The following is an 18044-nucleotide window of genomic DNA, read 5'->3' on the forward strand; positions in this document are numbered from 1 at the left end:
TATCATCTTGAACATAAGACTCCACCTCATAATCTAATGAGGCTGCTCAAGCTTCAGCCATTACATACTCATCCCAGAAGAGTGCATCTCTTCCCTTTAATAACACTTCTTAGAAGTCCTGTGTGACATTCTGCTTAGATCCCATTGGTCAGATCTTGGTCACCTGGCCAGTTTTAGCTGCAAGGGAACCTCAGAAATATCTTTATTCCAGGTAACCATGTGCCCAGCTAAAAATAGATACTAGGGGACACTTCGCAATCCCTACCACAACCCCGAAAAAGGAAGCATTGCAGGTCCCAGGATTATGAGCAGTTCAGTGTGGCAGCATCTAGGGTGGGGGAGGGGTGACTAGGCTAGAGAGGGAGGCTGGGCTGAGTTGGGGTGGGCCTTGTAAGTCAGATTCAGGAAAAAAAAAATTCAGATCTGATCCCCAAAGCATATGAAAGCCCTTAGAGGATTTTAAAAAGAAAAGTAATGTGGTCAGAGTTCCAAAGTGAGTCACAAGGGATTTGGAAAGGTAGGGGGGCCAGTGAAGAAATGACAAGGGTGAGTTCAGAAGAATGTTCCCTTCTTTCTGTACCCCCACCTCCTCTCCTCACCGCCTCACCCTCTCTTGGCTCCATTCCTCACCCCCTGCCTCCAGCTGGCTGGTGACCTCTACTGGGTAATGCAGGGTTAATACGACTCCAACCGCCAAAAAGTTTCTGGGCCAAAGTCTTAGCTACTGAGGTGTCCTCAGATGTGGGCACTTGAGGCAGCCAGGAGAGGCCCGGCTCTGTCCCACAGCTCACTGCGCACACCTCCTTCCGGGCACAGTGTTCGCGTGTGAATAACGGGTCAGCGGGGTGTCGGTCTCAGGCCCTGTGAATAGCAGGTCAGCGGGGTGTCGTTCTTAGGCCAAGAGACCTTGGACTCTGGTTCTGGAAATGCCAGTTTTTGGTCCTTCCTCCTTAGTGATAGAGGACCAGTTCCATTGCAGGGGCACATGTTGACTGATGGGTCCTGGCTTCCTGGAGCACTGGCTTAAGCATGATTTTGAAGCCAAGTCCCAGCTTAGCAGGAGGACAGTGATTGATTAGCGATGCCTGCACAGTTGCTGGATCAGGGACTTGCGCCCACTCACCTCATAGTTTGTCTTCTGTATTCCAGTCTAATGGTAGTACGTGGGTGCCGGGTGATTTTTGGTCAATCTTAAGGATGGCCATCTGTTTCACATGGAGGAAGGGCACGTGGTCTGAGCAGAGGGGCCGTACATAGCTCAGGGCTATCCGGTTCCCTCTGCCGGAGAAGCCCTGTAGTTTCTTGTCAGTAGGGGCTGCTGTCAGGTAAGCTTCCCTTTCATCCAGTGGTCTGGTCTTTGAGCAGAGACAAAGGGCTTGGTCTGACTTATCTGGGGGGGGGGGGGGGCGGCGTTGTAGCTTGTGTGTGGAAAGCAGAGTGAAGAGAGCCTGAGTTCTTTGGAGAGGAAGGGGTTTGCCTTACCGGGATGACTGTGGAAAACAGCCTTGGCCTTGAGCCAGCTCTTGCCTAGCCTGTCAGTTCTGTCCGGCGTATGATGTTTTATAGGATTCAGACATGCTGACAGCTGCCACACCAGAGGCCTAGGCCCCTGCCTGGGTTGGTAACCTGTGCCACTGCAGGGAACGACTCCAGGGCCCTTCTGCCCACTCGCTCCTCTAGCGCACCCAAGTAGCAGAGACCCTCATAGTCCTTGGTCTCTCCCGAGTTCTGCTTTCTCTGGCCAAGTTCTCGGAGGGAAAGGAAACTTGCTGTCCAGCCTCTACAGCCTTGTCAGGGAAGGGGACTCCAGGGCCACTTCGGTGCAATCGTCGAACCAGTGGCTTAGGATGACCTCTTCCTTGGGTATAAATTTAAATGCCAGGACTCCTTCCTTCTGTTTAATTTTGTAAGGGGCTCTTTCCACACCCCTCTGCCCCAGAAATCCCTTCATGGGGAGCCCCCAATATGGTAGCGCTCCTGGCTCGTGGCTTTTGGATAGGTTCCAGAAAGGAATGCCCAGTGAGCAGTGGCTGGCTCCCCGCTAGTAGGCAAATTAATCTTGAAACGCCAAAACAGGATGGTTGGCTTCTCTGGCACATTGACATAGCCACAGACCCACGCACATGGGCGCCCACGACTCGATGTCCCAGCGCTCTAAACAGAAATGCCCCCGTGTAGCGGGAAGCCCCTCCTGACACAGCAGCACCACACATCTGCTTCATTGGCAGCCCTCAATCTGCGCATCCCTGCGGCCCAGCGCTTCGTCTCTAGGGATTACCCTTTCACAGACTGGACCCGCAGCCAGACTTTAACATCACAAGCTAGCTCCTATGGCCCACCCACTCCTAGGGCACCTGACTCTGTGTACTTGGGGCTTCTCCTCTCGTTTCAATATTAAAGGCAAGCTTAGTCAGGAAGGTGTACCTGCTACTTCAAAGATGGAAAAGCAAAATTCAGCAGCATACCCCCGAATCCGGTGTGAGGATTGTTAGGGCTGTGGGTGGGCAGTGCCACTGCTCTCCCCTCCCCCATGTGGAAAATCAGGAGCTGACGCTATTCCCAGATGGAAGCAGAGTGCGGTGCCTAATAGGCACTTAATAAATGTTTGCGGAAATGAATTGGAGCAATCTGAATTGACGGGAATTGCAGGTTTCACTTTCGATCAGTTTTCTGTGCCTCTTAAAGCTCCTCTGCATAAATAAACGGAAATGTGACTAAACGCGCGCTCGGCTTCCCGCACTAAAGCCCAGAGCACTGTGTTCTCAGGCGGGGAGTCAAAGGCTGAGTTCTTACCCCCAGAAGAACTGAGCTTGCTGGCAGAGTAAGGCCACCTCTGGGCCTCAGTTTCCCCCTCTGTCAAATGGGGCTATTGATCCTTGTCCTGTCCCCCTTCTTTACAGGTTGTTGAGAGGGTCCCTGGGACCAGGGAGGATCCAGTGCTTTGGAAAAGGGCAATGTTTTGTCCAGGGAGGGAGACCCATGCAGAATCAGAGGCCCCAGCCAGCTCCAGTAGGGCAGCAGTGAGTTAGACTGTGGACGTGGCTTCGCACTCATCCTCCGAGGGCTAAGCATGGTCAGCCCACCAGATCCGGGCTCTCCCAGCACTGCCATCTCACTCCCCTCATGCCTTCTAAGTGCCTGTACCACCAGGCTCACAAAGTCCCCAGTACATCTGCCAGCAGGAGTCGTTCAGTTTTCATTTCCATCAGCAAAAGCCAGTGAAAGGTCACAGCTTAAAAAACAAGACAATAAAAACATAAATTGCTCAGGCCTGAGAGATGGGCAGCTCATGCCCTCCAGGACAGCTAAGGACAGACCAAAAGGCAGAGGTGTGGCCCCCCACTCTCTGCTCCTCCCACCCAACGGGATGACTGCCTCTGCTCCCTCTCCATCCCCCCTGGGGATGGGGGGCAGGAAGTGGGGATGAGAGCACATTCTCTGTGCAGCTGGAATGGTTGTCAGGACCTGCTCCAGACTGGGTCTTCTGGGCACGGGGTTGCTGAGCAAGCGAGCAAGGAGGTTAGAGCCTGCAGGGGCATCCCACATGTGGCCAGATATGTCCCTGTGTGGTCTGACTGGTGTGCAGAGTGAGCATGGGGGAAGAGTCACTGACGCTGTCCGGAAAGCTTTCAGGAAGGGGCGACATCTGAACTGGGTTTTGAAGTACACATAGAAGTTCGCCAGGCAGACGATGAGGGAAGGGTATTCCATGTCAAGGGACCGGCAGACAGAAAGGTACGAAAGCATTTTAGGTCTTCTGTCCCTTGCATTCTGGTCCTGTTGATCCTGTGGCCCCCACCTGGGCAGATGCTGTCCCATTACCTAGGTTGGGACAGCTAGGCAACAGACTTTAGCACTGGGGAACCAATGTTACTTCTTCTCAGACCCAGGGGATCCCAGGCAGACACTCTGGACCAAGAGTGCTGACCCCACCATGCCGAAGGAGGCTGGTCCCTGTCCTCACCTTTGTGGATACCACCGAGCGGACCCAGTGGGCTGTAAGTCTCTCTCCTTTGAGGTGGAGAGCCTCACCCAGATGCAGTGACTCACAGAGAGAGAAAAGAGCACAGCCTGCTTTGCTCCCAGCAAAGTCCCCGCTGTGAGCCTGAGCAGGTGTTCAGCTGGCCCTAGAGCACCCCTGATTTTTCAGAAGCGCCTCTGGGGCCAGCCCTGCAGCTCTGTTCGTGAGTGGTACCTGGTTAGGGCCCTTCCTGGCTTCCTCCATCTAACCTCTGGTACTAGCCGTGAACGCGCTAGGACTCACCTGCCAGGGACAGGAAGAGGCACCTTCTCCCCTCACCCCCTTGCATCCATCCACCCTCTTCCACCCACCCATCCTTAATGCAGTAAGCACCTAGTTATGAAACACCTGCTGTGTCACAGGTCCTGCCCCAGGTGTTGGGAACATGGTGATAACCCAGAGAGACACACCCCTGCCTTTACAGGGTGCTTGTCAGGGACAGAGGAGCACACAGGGTCCCGCTTAGATGGAAGGACCAGAGCAGTTCTGGCCAGGCCCTTCCTAGAGGAGCTGGGAAGAGCTAGACGAGCCTGAGGGCAGCACATCTGGGCAAGAGGGCAGCGGACGTCACCAGTCCCGCTGCTGAGCACAAGCACCAGAGCACCAGGATCCATGTTCGCACCTGTGGTCACCACGTCACAGGGCCATGGCCACCCCAGCCAGGCCCTCCCTGAGCCCCTGGGAGCCTCCTGCCTCCTGCCATCACATTACCCCACAAGATTCAGATCTTGCACTGCAGATAAAACGTATCCTTATCACTCACAAGCGAATTATAAATGCTATCTATGAAAGCCCTTTGGATGTGAAATGTCATGTAAATTAATAGGATTTTAGAATAGGAAGGCACCAAAGGGAGTTCTCAGCTCCGCTACTGTTATTACCTTGAGCAATAATAATAAAAATAGAAATAGAAGTTATCATTCCACTTACTGAGCGATTACCGAGTGCCAGATAACTGTGCTGAGCAGCCAGCACCGTCCTCTCACTGAATTTCACAGCAGCCCTAAAAGCAGGTACCATTAACCACGTTTACAGAGGAGCAAAATGAGGCCAACAGGCAACTTACGTGACTTGTTTTGGGTGACACAGCTAATGAGCATGGAAGATGGGATTTTATCCCCTTGCTTTAACCCCGTCGTGTACGGTTCCCTTTAACCTCTCTGGACCTAGAGTTCTCTATCCGTTACATGGGACGAGTGATGTCTTTGTAGAGTCGTAGCGACAGCTCATTGAGATGACGCTGGCCAGCTCCTTGGCTGTGGAAAATGCTCCAGTGGTAGCTCCTATGACTATCATCAGCATCATGATTTATTTTCTTATTATCTAGGCCAAGCTCTTTATAGGTGAGGAAACAGAGGCACAGAGAAGATTCACCCTGTCATCTGGGGCTGGTATACAATGGTGTGACGTACTGGCTGTTACAAGTTTTACGTATTTCTATGCTGGTTGGTAACTAGTGGCCGCCCTGAGCCTTCACAGGTCCTCCCCGGCTGCCTGCTCTCCTTCCAAAGACTTCCGGATCATCCCAGGTCCAGCAGCGATGTGCAGTACAGCTGTGGTCTGTCCCTCAACACCTGAAACATCCTATCTCAGGAGACAAAAAAGTGGCAGAGCCTGCCTGTTACAGGGAAGGAACTTGAGATCACAGATGTTAGTTGCCTCGCCGAGCTAGTGATGAGACTAAGGTGGGAACCTGGGGTCTTTCAGCAAAAAGTCTGGGAGTGCTTGAGACTTGAGGGGTTCCTGTCCTGGCCCACAGAGGCGGGCACCCTAGGGCTGGTATTTGGAACCCTGCTTTCCAGAGTTGTACCATTTAGATTTAAATGGCTCAGCATGAGACCCTGTGGGGAAAGAAGTGAAATGTTGGCTCTTTTTCTGGCAATTCCGCACATGAAATTTTGGAAACAGGGAGAAGTAAAAAGCCATCTGAACAGTGAGCTGCAGAAGGACCAATGGTCAGACCAGTGCTTTGTCCTGACACCCATTGGTGGTGGGCAGGAGGGTATTTCAAAAGCAGAAATTGTAGCTTCTATGAGGAGACGGGGAGGAGAGGCAGCACAGTATGGAAGGAGAAAGTCTCAGAATGGTTTGCTGATGTCCTCTTAGGAACTACCTACCGTCTAGAATCCCTTCGCTTTGAAGGTCTTGGTCTTCATCTCAGAGAGACCGGCAGATGTTTGTCCTGTGAGCACGCAGCTGTCCCTGGGTCATCCAAGGCCACAGACTGCCAGCACAGAGCAGCAAGAGCTAACTTTGGAATAAACTCCCTTTGGCCATTCTCGCCCTTGAGGTCTTGCTGGGGAGAGAGAGTGATGATGGACAGTGTCCTCGGGCCACACGCCAGCGCTGGAGCCCTGGTAATGTGTCAGCCATTCGTGATGCTGGCTCTCCAGCCAGCAATGCGGAGGAAACGCGCCTTGTCCTTCAGGCCCTGCATGGTCAGGCCACAGCTGAGTGAAGCTAGAACTCTAGAGTCCATACCCCCAACTCAGTGGGTAGTGACTAAAAAGTTTGTTGTGGGACCTGTGTCTTGGTCACGTGTGCCAGGGCCTGGCTTAGTCTTTTTTTTTTTAACAGAATTGAATTGCAGTGCTGAGAGCTCTGAGGACTAGGTCAAGATCATAGCCATGGGAACACTCTATTCTTTTCCCTTTGCTTCCTTGACCTTGAAGAAAAAATTTAGTTAGAATGGCCACTCCCTAGGTTCCACCATCCCAGAGGACTGATCTGTTTGCTGCCTCCACCTTCAAGCAGGGTTTGGAGTAGTCACACCTATATCTTAGCTCAGCTGTGAGAAGACCCTGCAGCGGACATGGTCAGGGGTCTGGCTCCCAGCTAGGTGGGTCCGAGGAAGATTGCCCCTTCTCCCTGGCAGAGTGAGAGTGAGCCATCGCTCCCCTGCAGCCTAGGGCCCCGCTTATCATTAGCCAATTTTCTCTCCTTTCCAAGAAGTTGGTTTGTGTGCAGCCTGGTCCCACAGATGGAGCCCTCTTACCTATCATGGGCTAGTAGTGACTATCGGCTCCACGAGGGCAGAGACTGTGTTTAGTTCACTACTGCGATCCCAGTGCTTAGAACAGTGTCTGGCATGGGGGAGGTAGGTGCTCAGTAAATATTTATTGAGAGGGCGTGGGTGGGGCTGAGGAAGCGTCTGGAGGTAGGCAGTTCCCTGCAGAAGTGCTAGGTGAGTGGGTACTGTGGGCTCCAGGTCTGTTGTGAGGTAGTCAGGCCCAGGGAGAAGGATGCCTGCCCGCTGGGCCAGAGTCCCCAGAGAGAGCGTCCTGCTTCCCGCCTCCCGGCAAAGCCCCAGGACCTGAGCAAGCAGTACCTAAAGCTGTGTTCTCGAAAAGTTTCGGCTGCAATTTGGCTTCCTCTGGGGAGCTTTGAAAGTTTCCATTGTCCAAGCTGCACCCCAGATGGCGTATTTCAGAATCTTTGGAGTTAAGGCTCAGTATTTTTCGAGCTCCTCAGGGGAATCCGGTGTGCAGCCCAGCTGGAAAGCGATGTCTCCCAGAAGAGGAATTGCCAGCGAATGTGGGCTGTGGGCTGGGAGTAGCGGCAGGTGGGTCAAAGTGCTCACTCTCCAAGGGGGTGCTGCTCTGAGCACCTCCTGCTCTCCTTCCCAGCCCTGCACTCCACGCTCTGAGCTGCAGCCAGGCCAGGCTTGAGAGCGAGGCCCATTGCCCAGCAGCAGAGTCAGTCACCAAGAGCAGATCAGTGCCACGTGGGGGGTGGGGGCCAGCCTCAGCCTGCCCTGGTCCTCGGGGCATGGTGTTAGTGGGCACTCTGTTTTGCTCCCTGAACACCTCCGAGTCGGAAGGGCAAACACACTTGCTTGGACTCCTGGCCCGGCACCCTGGGTCTGCACTTGCCTCTCCTGGGAAGTTTCTTTTGTTTCCAAAGGATGCTCCCTGACCTCCTATTTTATGCTTCTACAGCCCCTTTCATCCAAACAGAGGCTCTCTGACCACGAAAACATTATAAAACCTCACAAAGTTTTTATAACAGCACGCCTTCCCTTTATCCCTATCTCAACATCTCAGGAATTACATATTATTTAAAAATTAAGCTAAACAGCAGTTGCATTAAAAATGATTTGGGGCAATTTTTGTGCCACCCCTCGGCTGTAGGTGCCGATACCCTTAGGGCTGTTGACCCCAGAGTCTCTCACCAACCTTAGGCCACAGGAAGGACCCAGGACCAGGCCCGAGCTGCAGCCCCCTCCCCACCCCATCCCCTGACAGGCAGGCCTGGCCTCATTTGGACTCTCTGCCTTCCGCTCCAGAGGGACATTAGCCAGGTTCTAAGTGACTGTCATTTTCCCTGCAGAGAATGAGGCATTTCCAGCCCACTGTCTCCCGCACCCCTGCCCCTAGCCCTCTGCTCCGTCCCAGGGTCTCCATGGGAATGACCCTGTTGCTATCCTCAGGGAATGTCAGGCTTGCGCCTCAAAAGCTGCTGGAAATCAGATTCCTGTTTTGAATGCCAGGAACTTGGGTTTTTTGGTTTTGTTTTGGTTTTTTTCCCAAATGGTTATATATGTGCTTCCTTCAATGCTAAATTTTACAGTTGATCGTGTAAATGGGTCCCTTTGGTTATCAATTGTCCCTCCTCTTTGGGCCCCTTTGTTCTGTTCTGAATCCCTGGGCCCTCTCACTCCAAATATATCATCCAACTTTTTTCTACCCTCACCCCCTTTCAGCCACCACTCTCTCTCTTTCTCTGCACAGACGAAAAGGCTATGGGTTTCCTTTACAAGAACTAGCCCGGTCACCCCAGGCAGGCCTGCCCAGGAAGAGAGCGAGGGTACTGGGCCAGCCAGATCACTGATAGCGGTGTTTCTATACTCTTGTAGGACGTGTTTCCTACATCCTGGGTGACATTTTCTTTCGGTTGCTTATTTTTGAGTGTTTGGAGTCAGTAAAGCAACATTGGGTTTAGCCAAGAATGTTGGAACCATCTATAGAAATTGCTGTCGGGGGAGTTGGAGCGGGCTCTGGGAAAAGGGATGGAGAGTGCTGTACGCGAGCCCAACAAAGGAAAAATTGTCTTTCATAATGGACCATTCAGGGTGGTAATACGCATTGCGGGAGTGTTTTCTAAAGCTTCCCCTCAAAATCACAGCCTGTTGGAGCGATAAGGGACCTCAGAGTTCTCTCATCTCCTCTTTTTGTGAGAGGCACAGAGGAGCCCCCTGACTCATCCAAGGTTACAGAAATAAGTAGTGACTGCGCCAGAAGCGTGTCGCAGGCAGGCCACTTCCAGGGGGCACCTTCTCATACCGAGAAGGGGAGAGGACTCGAAGACAGAGGCATGACCCTGTACCCCACACTGGATGGAACAGCAGTGCCCTCTCAGTGTTTGCTAAAAACTGAGGACCCCCAAGGCTTCCTCTAAATCAGGGACTTTCGCCTCCACTGTGCATCAGAATGGTCAGGAAGGCCTTTAAAAGACAGGCGCGGCCCCTCCTGATTCCTTGTGTGTTGTTAAAGCTCCCCCAGCCAGGATAGAGACCCCACTGCCCTGAATGGGGGCTCTGCAGTGGCTCTCCCTGAGGTCTGGTGCCAAGAATCCGTTCGCCACAGTATTCTCAGGAGGTCCTTTCCTTCCACAAGGTAACAGGGTGACAGCCTGTGCAGATAGCACCGCGATTTAACTTTTTTTAAATTTTGAAAGCCTTTAAGTCAAAGGTACTCGCTCTTGGCTGCACACTGGGATCACCTGGGAAGCATGTAAAGGTCCCACTGACGAAACTGTACCCCAGACCAGCTAAATCTGAACTGCAGGGTGGGACCCAGGCCTCAGTAATTGTTAAAGCTCCCCAGGTGGCCCAGTGGGCATCTAGGGATGAGGATCAGTGTGTTAGACAGTCGAAGGGGAGGGGGCTCCCATCCCATTGGCCACAGCCCAGCATCCTTAGCTGGGTTAATTATGCGTCCAGCGCATTTGAGTTTGCCACCCCTGGGGTGGAGGACTTGAGGAAGTCAAAAGGCTGCTTAGACGCCAGTCTAGTGGAGGCAGCTCTGCCTTTTGGCTGCGGTTTACCGGGGGCAGTGACTCCCAGGCCTGGCACTCATTCACCACATTAGAGCATCCTGACGGTCATCGGCTGATGCTCCGTGAGAATCTTCTGTGGGACAGATTCTGGGCTAGATCCTAAGTGGGACGTGTGACTCAGTCCCTGCCCTAGAAGAATTTGTCACCCAGCAAGAGAAGTAAGATGTGCATGTAAAAATAACTGTGCTTAGGGCAGGCAGAAACTGGTAAGTGCCATAGAAGCAGTAGCATATAATTCTAAAAAGAAATCCAGAAGTGCCATTGACTTCTAATTTGCAAAGTCTCACAGCTCCAAAAATGAGAAAAGGGTCTCATTCACTGTCAGTGGGACAGCGACAGCTTTCACTTTGATGAGTTACTAACCCCAGAGGTATATTAGCACCAACCCTAGAGTCACCGCTCTCCAGTGACAGAGGGACTACTAAGCTTTGTCATCTTTTTACACAGGAAGACGGGCTCACATATGGTCAGAGGTAAAGGGATTTTAGAGGTTATCTGATCTAACCCTCCTTGCAGTAGAGAGGAGTCAGTTACTTGGGGCTCAGAGAAGTGAAGCAACGTGCCCGAGTCACACAGCAAGGCAGGGGCAGCCAGGCCTGGAAGCCAGGTGACGACAAGCCCGGTGATCCTTCTGTTATCTCACTTGAAGGGCAGAGGAGCTCCAAGCTAGCAAGTTGGGATCTTGGAGTCTAACTACAGTTAAACAATGACAGTCCCTACAAGGCGTGGCACCATTAGTGCTTCATTTCTTTGTCTCCAAACACCTTCTTTTTTAATGTAAGGCTCCCCAACAGGAGGAGCGTACTACATTCCTAATACCTAAGTTCCCAGGCCCTGAGATTCTTTTCAGCAAAACATTTTTCTCCTTTCTGCCTGATTTATAGTACAACTAAGAAATGGAAAGATTAGACCACTGGGGTCATGCCAGCCCCTTGGCCCAGGCGTCGTTCTTACAGCTGAACAGAACATATGTTCTAATTTGAGCTGTGGAAATTTAGCTCCACTGAAATAACATCATGAAGTTGGGACATGATGAAGGATTACAGACCACTGTTACCAGTAAGGAATAGAAGGCCTCCTGTGTGTTTACGACAATCTGACCACATGGCCCACCATGGAGAATGTGGAACAGCCCTGCGTGCCAGAGTCCTCTCTTGAAGGCAGGGCTGATAGATGGACAGAGACCTAATAGACTTCATCAAAATGACAGCTAATACTCATCTAAGCTTATTCTCTGACAGGTATTCATCTAAGCACTTTGCATATATTAATCCCACACTGATATCATCATCTCCTCTACATACTGGGACATCAAGGCACAGAAAGGTTAAGCAACTTGCCCAAAGTCACACTAAGTGGCTTAGCCAGGATTTGAACCCAGACAGGCTCCATGTCTGGGCATGTAGCTATTGTGCTAACCTGCCTCACAAGGTGAAGCTTGGTTGTCCCCTTCATGCGTTGGCCAGGCAGGCCATGTTGAGAGGGAACCCTCCTTTCTCCACATTCCCAGTGCTGGATGGGGGCTACTCATCTCCCACTCTGGGCAGCGGGGTGCTAGGGCGACCGTGGGCACTCATGGACCAGGGGCCTCTGCCGTAGCTTTGCTTTGGGCCTCAGCCCAACAAGAAGCCCTGAGCCCTGCAGACCTTCTGCCTAATTCCCCGCAGCCTTCTCTTGAATCCCCCTGCCAGGGCAGTTCTCTCCTCGGCAGCCCAGACCCCTGTCCTTGTGAAAATAAGAGCAGTTTCCCAGGGAGGTAGCCGGCCACCGGTGACCCCTGGCTCCTCAGGGCCTGGGGAGAAATGCTGAAAACAGGACCTCGAAGCCAGTCTGCAAAGCTTCTCCTCCTTGCACGCCCAGCTTGTCCAGGTCCAGCCTGGGAGTGTGCATTTCTACCAGGGGCCACATGCTGGCCTGGTCTTCATGTCCCTCCTGCTGTCCTGGAAACAGTCTGTACTATAGCAGGACAGCTTTAGGCCAGGGTCACTGTGCTTCTTTGGCCTCTGACAGCCCCTGGTGGGGCAGCCCCAACCCACTCCTAACATACATACAAACACACACCGTTTTCCTGGATCTGTGCTTACCCATCCTGCATAAACCCAGCCACCAAGGCGAGCCCGTTGGCCCTGGAAATAGCATCGGGGTTTATCCACCAGGGCATCTGGAGAACACATTTGGTGTGACCAATGAGGCTGGATGGCCCAACAGGACAGGAGGGGGGTGGCAGGGAGCTGGGGAAATGGGCCAGGAGGACAGGCTGGGTGGTGAGGTCTGTGGCCCTGTTAGGCACAGATGCATTGTGGGGTAGCGACCAGGGAGCTGTGCTCTGAGGTTCTGTGGGCTCTTAAGGGGCAGCAGGCTGGATGGCTTTCCTCCCCCAGCCCCTCATCTCACTTATCACTCCGTTTAGCCCTGTTTTGATGGTTGAGATTAAACTCCAGCCCTTAGCAATGTCTGACGCTCAGTATCCAGCTGGAGCCTTTATCTGAGATTAAGGATAATAGATTTCCTTTCTTGGATAAGTTTTTTTTTTTTCTTTCCTCTTTCTCAGACTTTTTGCCCAAAATGCGCTCAACTCCAGAAAACTGGCCTTTGGTTTAAAATTTTTTTATTGACTAAACTCCCCTCCCCCAGTTCTATCCCCTCTACCTTCCCCCACCCACCGCCTTGTCATGCTTCCAAGGAAACCTTCTGCTTCAAGTAAGCAGTGAGAGCTACAAAAGTTTACCTTGGCCTTCCTTGTCTCTCTACCTGCGCCCTGCTCCTTCAGGGCCCCCGGAGCCCTGCTCTGTGCCTGCAGGGAGCCTGGTGTACGGAGAGTTGGGACAGGGAGAAATAACTCGACCTCTTCCTTATATTCCTTCAGCATATTACACCAGCACCCACATCTTCAGAAATCTAGGTCCTGCCGGGAAGAAATGGGGAGAGGACTTGGTGGGGGCGTCCTTTCCTTGGTGTCCAGCACGGGGAGGGAGCAGCCTCCAGGGGTGCGCGCGTGGTCTTCATGGGAGCTGGGAGACCTCGTCCAGCAGCCAGGGTCCACCGTGTACATTTATTTCACCTGGATCTTTCTTTTTCCCCCTTCAACAGCCCTATTACCATATTTAAATGCAAGTATGTCTCTTTTCATTGGCATTTTAAGTAGCTTAGCCTGGCCTTCTTGGAGTAGCGTGTTCCCTGTTGAACTTCTTTCTTCCCAGTAGTTCTGTGTAGCTAGGACGATAGTCGTAGTTTAGTGGGCTTCTAGTTTGCTCTGTGTGGGGATGGCCCCTCTCTCCTTGCTCTCCTGCCCTGCTCCCTACACTCCATGGTGCATGTCTTGCCCCTCTGTCTGCACCCATCCCTTCTTTGGAAGGCTCAGTGGCTAACGCTGAGCAGCTCTGTATTTGTTAGGAGCTGCTGGCTCCTGGCACATCGTTTAAGACCACAGCCGTTAGGTCTTGGGGTCAGGCCTCCAACTGTCTGCCTAGAGGGCAGACGGTGTTTGTTTCACGTGTGTGGGAGTGTACTTGTGTGTGTCCCAGTACGTGGCTGTATGTGCACACGCTAGTGGCCAGGGCAAGCCCAGAGAAGGGAACTCGCCCGTTTCTCCCTTCACCTGGACATTCTCTGGTCACACTGGGTCGCCTTGTGCTTCTGCCTTTTAGTCCCATTGCTGGGACAGCCTTGCTGCCTGGTGCAGTATTAGATAGCCCAGGGCTTGATCAAGACCCCCGGGAGACCCTTCAGTGCCAGCTTGATTGAGACGGTGGTGCTCAGACAGAAGAGCCAGATCTGAATCCACATCACTGTGCCTCGGAAGGTTGAAACACTGAGAGAGAGGACAAAGCCACAGGGCTCACCTCATGTAGGTCTCTGCAGCCCCACACCCCCTCCCACCGCTGGCTTCATGCACACGCAGTGGGCCCCCAGAACGTTGCGGACTTGACAAAGTCTGGAGTTAAGATGACTGAGCAAACCTGCAGAGCCTTTGGAGAACAGCTAGAGTTAAGCCCTTTCCTGGCCAAAGTGCCGATTCCTCCCCGAGGGCCTCCTGCCTGGGGCTCAGGGCTGACCAGAAGCGATCCAGCCGTGCTTGGTCCTGCTCTGGACAAATCCTGGGTAATTACTGGGTGTCCGCGCAAGGTGGCAGGGAGCTCACCCCGGCTCTCAAGAGAAGTTTCTCCTCATCCTCTTGGATATTTTGGTATTCCTTCTGCAACCAGTTCCCTGGGGGACAAATGTGTGAGAATCAAACACACCCAAAGATGCTGTGCCTTCCAGAAGCCTGAGAGCCAGTGATCTGTGTCACCCCTAAACGCTGACCCGTGGAGATGCCTTCCCACTCCTGTCTTGTGTGTGGAGACGTGGGGGGAGTGTGGCCTGTGAGACAGGGCTGTCCATGACCGTTTCAAGGATCCCACCTTGACTGCACCTGCTTTCTCTCTGCCAGGCTTCCCAGCAGCAGCTTACGGACCAGTCGCAGCCGCAGCGGTGGCCGCAGCCAGAGGATCAGGTAGGAAGGTGTATGGGACAGGTGGTTCCCAGGCATGCCCCAGTGTGCAGGGGACGGCGAAGGCCCTTCGGGTCTGTGTGGCTGCGTCTGTCCACTCCTCTCACCACAGCCCCGAGGGTGGGGACAGGGAGGCGAGGGCCAGACCCTGCCACCTGGGGCACCTCCAGCCAGCGTTAGTCATGGGACCTAAGGTAGATGATGAGTCTGTCATTGAAAACAGAAAAATGAATTTCTTTTTGACTTTGGATGACCCCTTCACGTACCTGACAGCCAGCCGACAGCAGGGCACCTGGGGTCATTTTCCTCCTTGGCTTTTTGCCGGTTCTCAAGGCTCCCTTCCCCCAGTCTCCGACCCAGCCAGAGCAGGTCTAGGTTGTGAGAGGGAGGTTCAGAGCCGATCCATGTGTCCCGGCCTTGCAGCAACCAGCCCTCTTGGGTCCTGCTGCCCCTGCAGGTGGGCTTGCTGATCCGGCTAAACCCCAGAGCTCCTGAAGGCCAAAAGTGGGGCCAGCTCTGTCCTCAGGGAATGAACTACAATTTCCTGAAGCCCCTGTTGCATCTCAGACACACTTCTTAGCGGAGACCAGAGAACTTGGACTTTGGCTGCCCAGGGAAGCAGGGTTTTCGCTCCCCTGAGGTTGTCCCGGTCCTTTGGTCTCTAAATCCAACTTTTTAGAAGGTCTGGAGCCCCTCAAGTGAGGTGGGAACATCTTCCCAGGGGCACTGTGGGGTCCGGCTGGAGTTGGGGTATGTCTAGGGTGTAGGCCCCAGGAAGGCCTTTTGTGCCTCTCCCCCAGATGCTTGCTGCCTTCCTACTAAGCAAGCAGGGCTTCTGCTGTGTGCCGGGCTTCCAGCGAGGCCCCACGGCCTCCCCGCACTCCCCCTTGGCCACCAAGAGGCCCCTTCTTCTGCTGAGCTGTGATTTGCAGCTCCCCCCGCATTCTCCCCCTCCACACACACACACACCCCGTGGACACGGCATTACAGCACCCAGGGAAGCGATTAGTTAATATAATGGGGCTCTGAGCAGGGTGGGGGATTGAGTGGAGGGAGGAGCTGGTGAGGGTACCAGGAAATGGGGCATTAAAAGCCCAAAGGGCAAATGCCAAAAACCCAAACCCTCAGTGACAAGAAACTGGCACAGTGAGGCCCATTAGACATGTCAGTAAAAATCCGTTCCATGCAAACTGGCACTGCCTCGAGCTACAAAGGATCCACTCCTGTGAGTCACCCACTGGGCATTTATTTGGAGGGGCCAGGGAATTCTCAACGGGCTGCTAAGAGGCAGCTCGCCAGAGAGCTGGGCGCCCTTCCTCCGCGCCCTCCTGCCCGAGCAGCCTCCAGAGGCCTCCTCTGCCCTCTGGCCAGTGTCCCTTGGTCCCCCCTGCCCTAGGAGCGGAGCACACAGCCGCCTCGTGTCTCCCTGTTCTGTTTGGTTTTTTAACTTGAGTGCTTTTTGGTATCGTTATGAACGAGCCTCTATCCTACCTGTGCCTGGTGGGGGGACGACAAAAAGAAAACTTGAGATTTTTGAGTGTTGTTGGTTTTGTTTTCTCCGTTCAGTTTCTTTCTTATTATAACTTGGATTATGAAACTAAACTTTAACCCGAAATTAACCCTGCCTCTCTCCCCACCCCATTCTCCTTGACTTCATGGCAAGTTTAAAGGGCAGCATGGGGTTCTCTGTGAGTCTGAGAGTGGTCTCCCCGTGGTCTGTGCCCCCTTCCGCCACCTGCACCCTCTGACAGACCGCCCCCCCCTACCAGGGAGCTGTGCTGTGAGGTTCTGTGGGCTCTTAAGGGGCAGCAGGCTGGATGGCTTTCCTCCCCCAGCCCCTCATCTCACTTATCACTCCGNGGGCAGCATGGGGTTCTCTGTGAGTCTGAGAGTGGTCTCCCCGTGGTCTGTGCCCCCTTCCGCCACCTGCACCCTCTGACAGACCGCCCCCCCCTCCCCCCAGAGCCAGGCGGGAGTCCCACCCATCCCCTCTAACTCCTAACCCCCTAAGGTCAGAGTCATCTCCAGCCACACTTTTTTTTTTTTTCCAGGATCAGTGGTGTTTTATTTGTAGCCATTTCCATCGGGAGCGAAGTCTCCCACAGGCCATTTTAGGTCAGCCATGCTCATCGCTGCACTGTTAGTGAATTCTATTCAGGAGTGTGTGCCCAGACCACCTGCCCCACACCAGCCTGCTTAGTTCAAGGAGTAAATCCTCAACTCCGAGGTGTCCACCCCCCCAGGGTGCAGCCTCAGCCAGGAAGCTACAGGCACCCCACAGTGCTGCCTGGGGTCAGGGGCTTGGGATGTGCCCAAGGGCGATGACTAGACTGCCCACCAATGTCAGAACACCGCCAGGGCAGAAGACACCTGCCCCTGTGTAGACAGGGTGGTCCTCACCCCCTACCCTCCTTTGCACCTGGAGCAGGGTTACCAGGTTGGGGCAGGAAGATCTCTGCCTTTCTATTAGTGCATTCGGGCCTGTGAGGATTATCCCCTCCCACCCTTTAGAAAATGATCCGGACTCCAAGCTTGGCAGGATGGTCAATTTATTTACCTGTTCGTGGCGACCCTGCTGTGTCTCTGGCATGGATGTGAGGGGGCCACGAAGACTTGGTAGGGTTTGTGCATCAGCCCGGGCCAGCACGGGCTCATTGAGGACTGACTGTGAGGTTCTACCTTCACCTGCTTCTGCAACCCCCACTCCAGCTCCTTCCCAGGGGATAGGAGTGCTCCCTCGGCCTCCTGAGCCAGAGCCAGCAGTCTCGGCCAAAGGAGGGAGTCGCAAGTTCAATTACATCCCCCCGTAGGGAGAAGCTGGTTCAGGGAGACTCTGTGGAGTACCAGCCTGAGCTTGGTACCGTGCTGGACGTGGCAGATGACGCAAACAGTGGGAAGTGTGCCTCTCTCTGCTCCCCTAGGGTTCTCAGGTTTGGCTTAGGGATGAGGCATCATTTGGAAGGCCCTTTTTTGGTCTTTCATTTTTGTCTAGCTCCACAGTTTTGTTTGGGGCTTTTCCTTTCGTTTTGACGCACTGGGAGAGCCTCCTGAGGAGGAAGCATTTGCTGAGGGCCGTGGGGTGGGAAGCAGCTTCGATTTTGCTCAGGTTGGCAACTTGTATTCGTGAGGGCTATGGTGTCCGGGTAGGAGGTCCAGGGGGGCCTTGAGCGCTGTACCCACCTCAGCCAGCTCCTCTGGGCCAGCCTGCCCACCTTTTCCTAATTCAGTCAGAACCTGGGGTGAGCTGGGCTCAGGGGACCCCACCAGAGGAGGTCCCTGCCGACTCCTAGATAACTTCACTATCAGTGGTCACTTTTCTTTTACCTTCACCCGGTAGTTTGAAATGTCATCTTTTCTTGTGCTCAGTCGAGAGTTTGTTTGTTTATTTTGATCGTATCCATTCAGCTCCAATGGCCCCTGATCACATCCCGCCCAAACCTCAATCCTGTTTGGCAGACGACTCCCCCCGCCCCC

The 18044-nt window shown here is 53.5% G+C and overlaps 1 protein-coding gene across 9 annotated transcripts in view; it reads left to right on the forward strand.

Moving 5' to 3' along the window:
- The window catches only part of MSI2 (musashi RNA binding protein 2), a 400159-nt gene that overhangs the window by 354084 nt on the left and 28031 nt on the right, over positions 1-18044 (forward strand). For 6 of the 9 annotated variants that reach the window (XM_019636623.1, XM_019636622.1, XM_019636616.1 and 3 more), the window contains exons 10-11: positions 13169-13192; positions 14511-14573. In XM_019636623.1, coding sequence (XP_019492168.1) covers positions 13169-13192; positions 14511-14573 — 87 coding nt within the window. The remainder of the gene's footprint in view (positions 1-13168; positions 13193-14510; positions 14574-18044) is intronic. The other 3 variants (XM_019636617.1, XM_019636625.1, XM_019636621.1) reach the window with 1 other exon arrangement.

The sequence above is a fragment of the Hipposideros armiger genome, unplaced genomic scaffold, assembly GCF_001890085.2.
Source record: "Hipposideros armiger isolate ML-2016 unplaced genomic scaffold, ASM189008v1 scaffold_29, whole genome shotgun sequence".
NCBI classification, from domain to species: domain Eukaryota; kingdom Metazoa; phylum Chordata; class Mammalia; order Chiroptera; family Hipposideridae; genus Hipposideros; species Hipposideros armiger.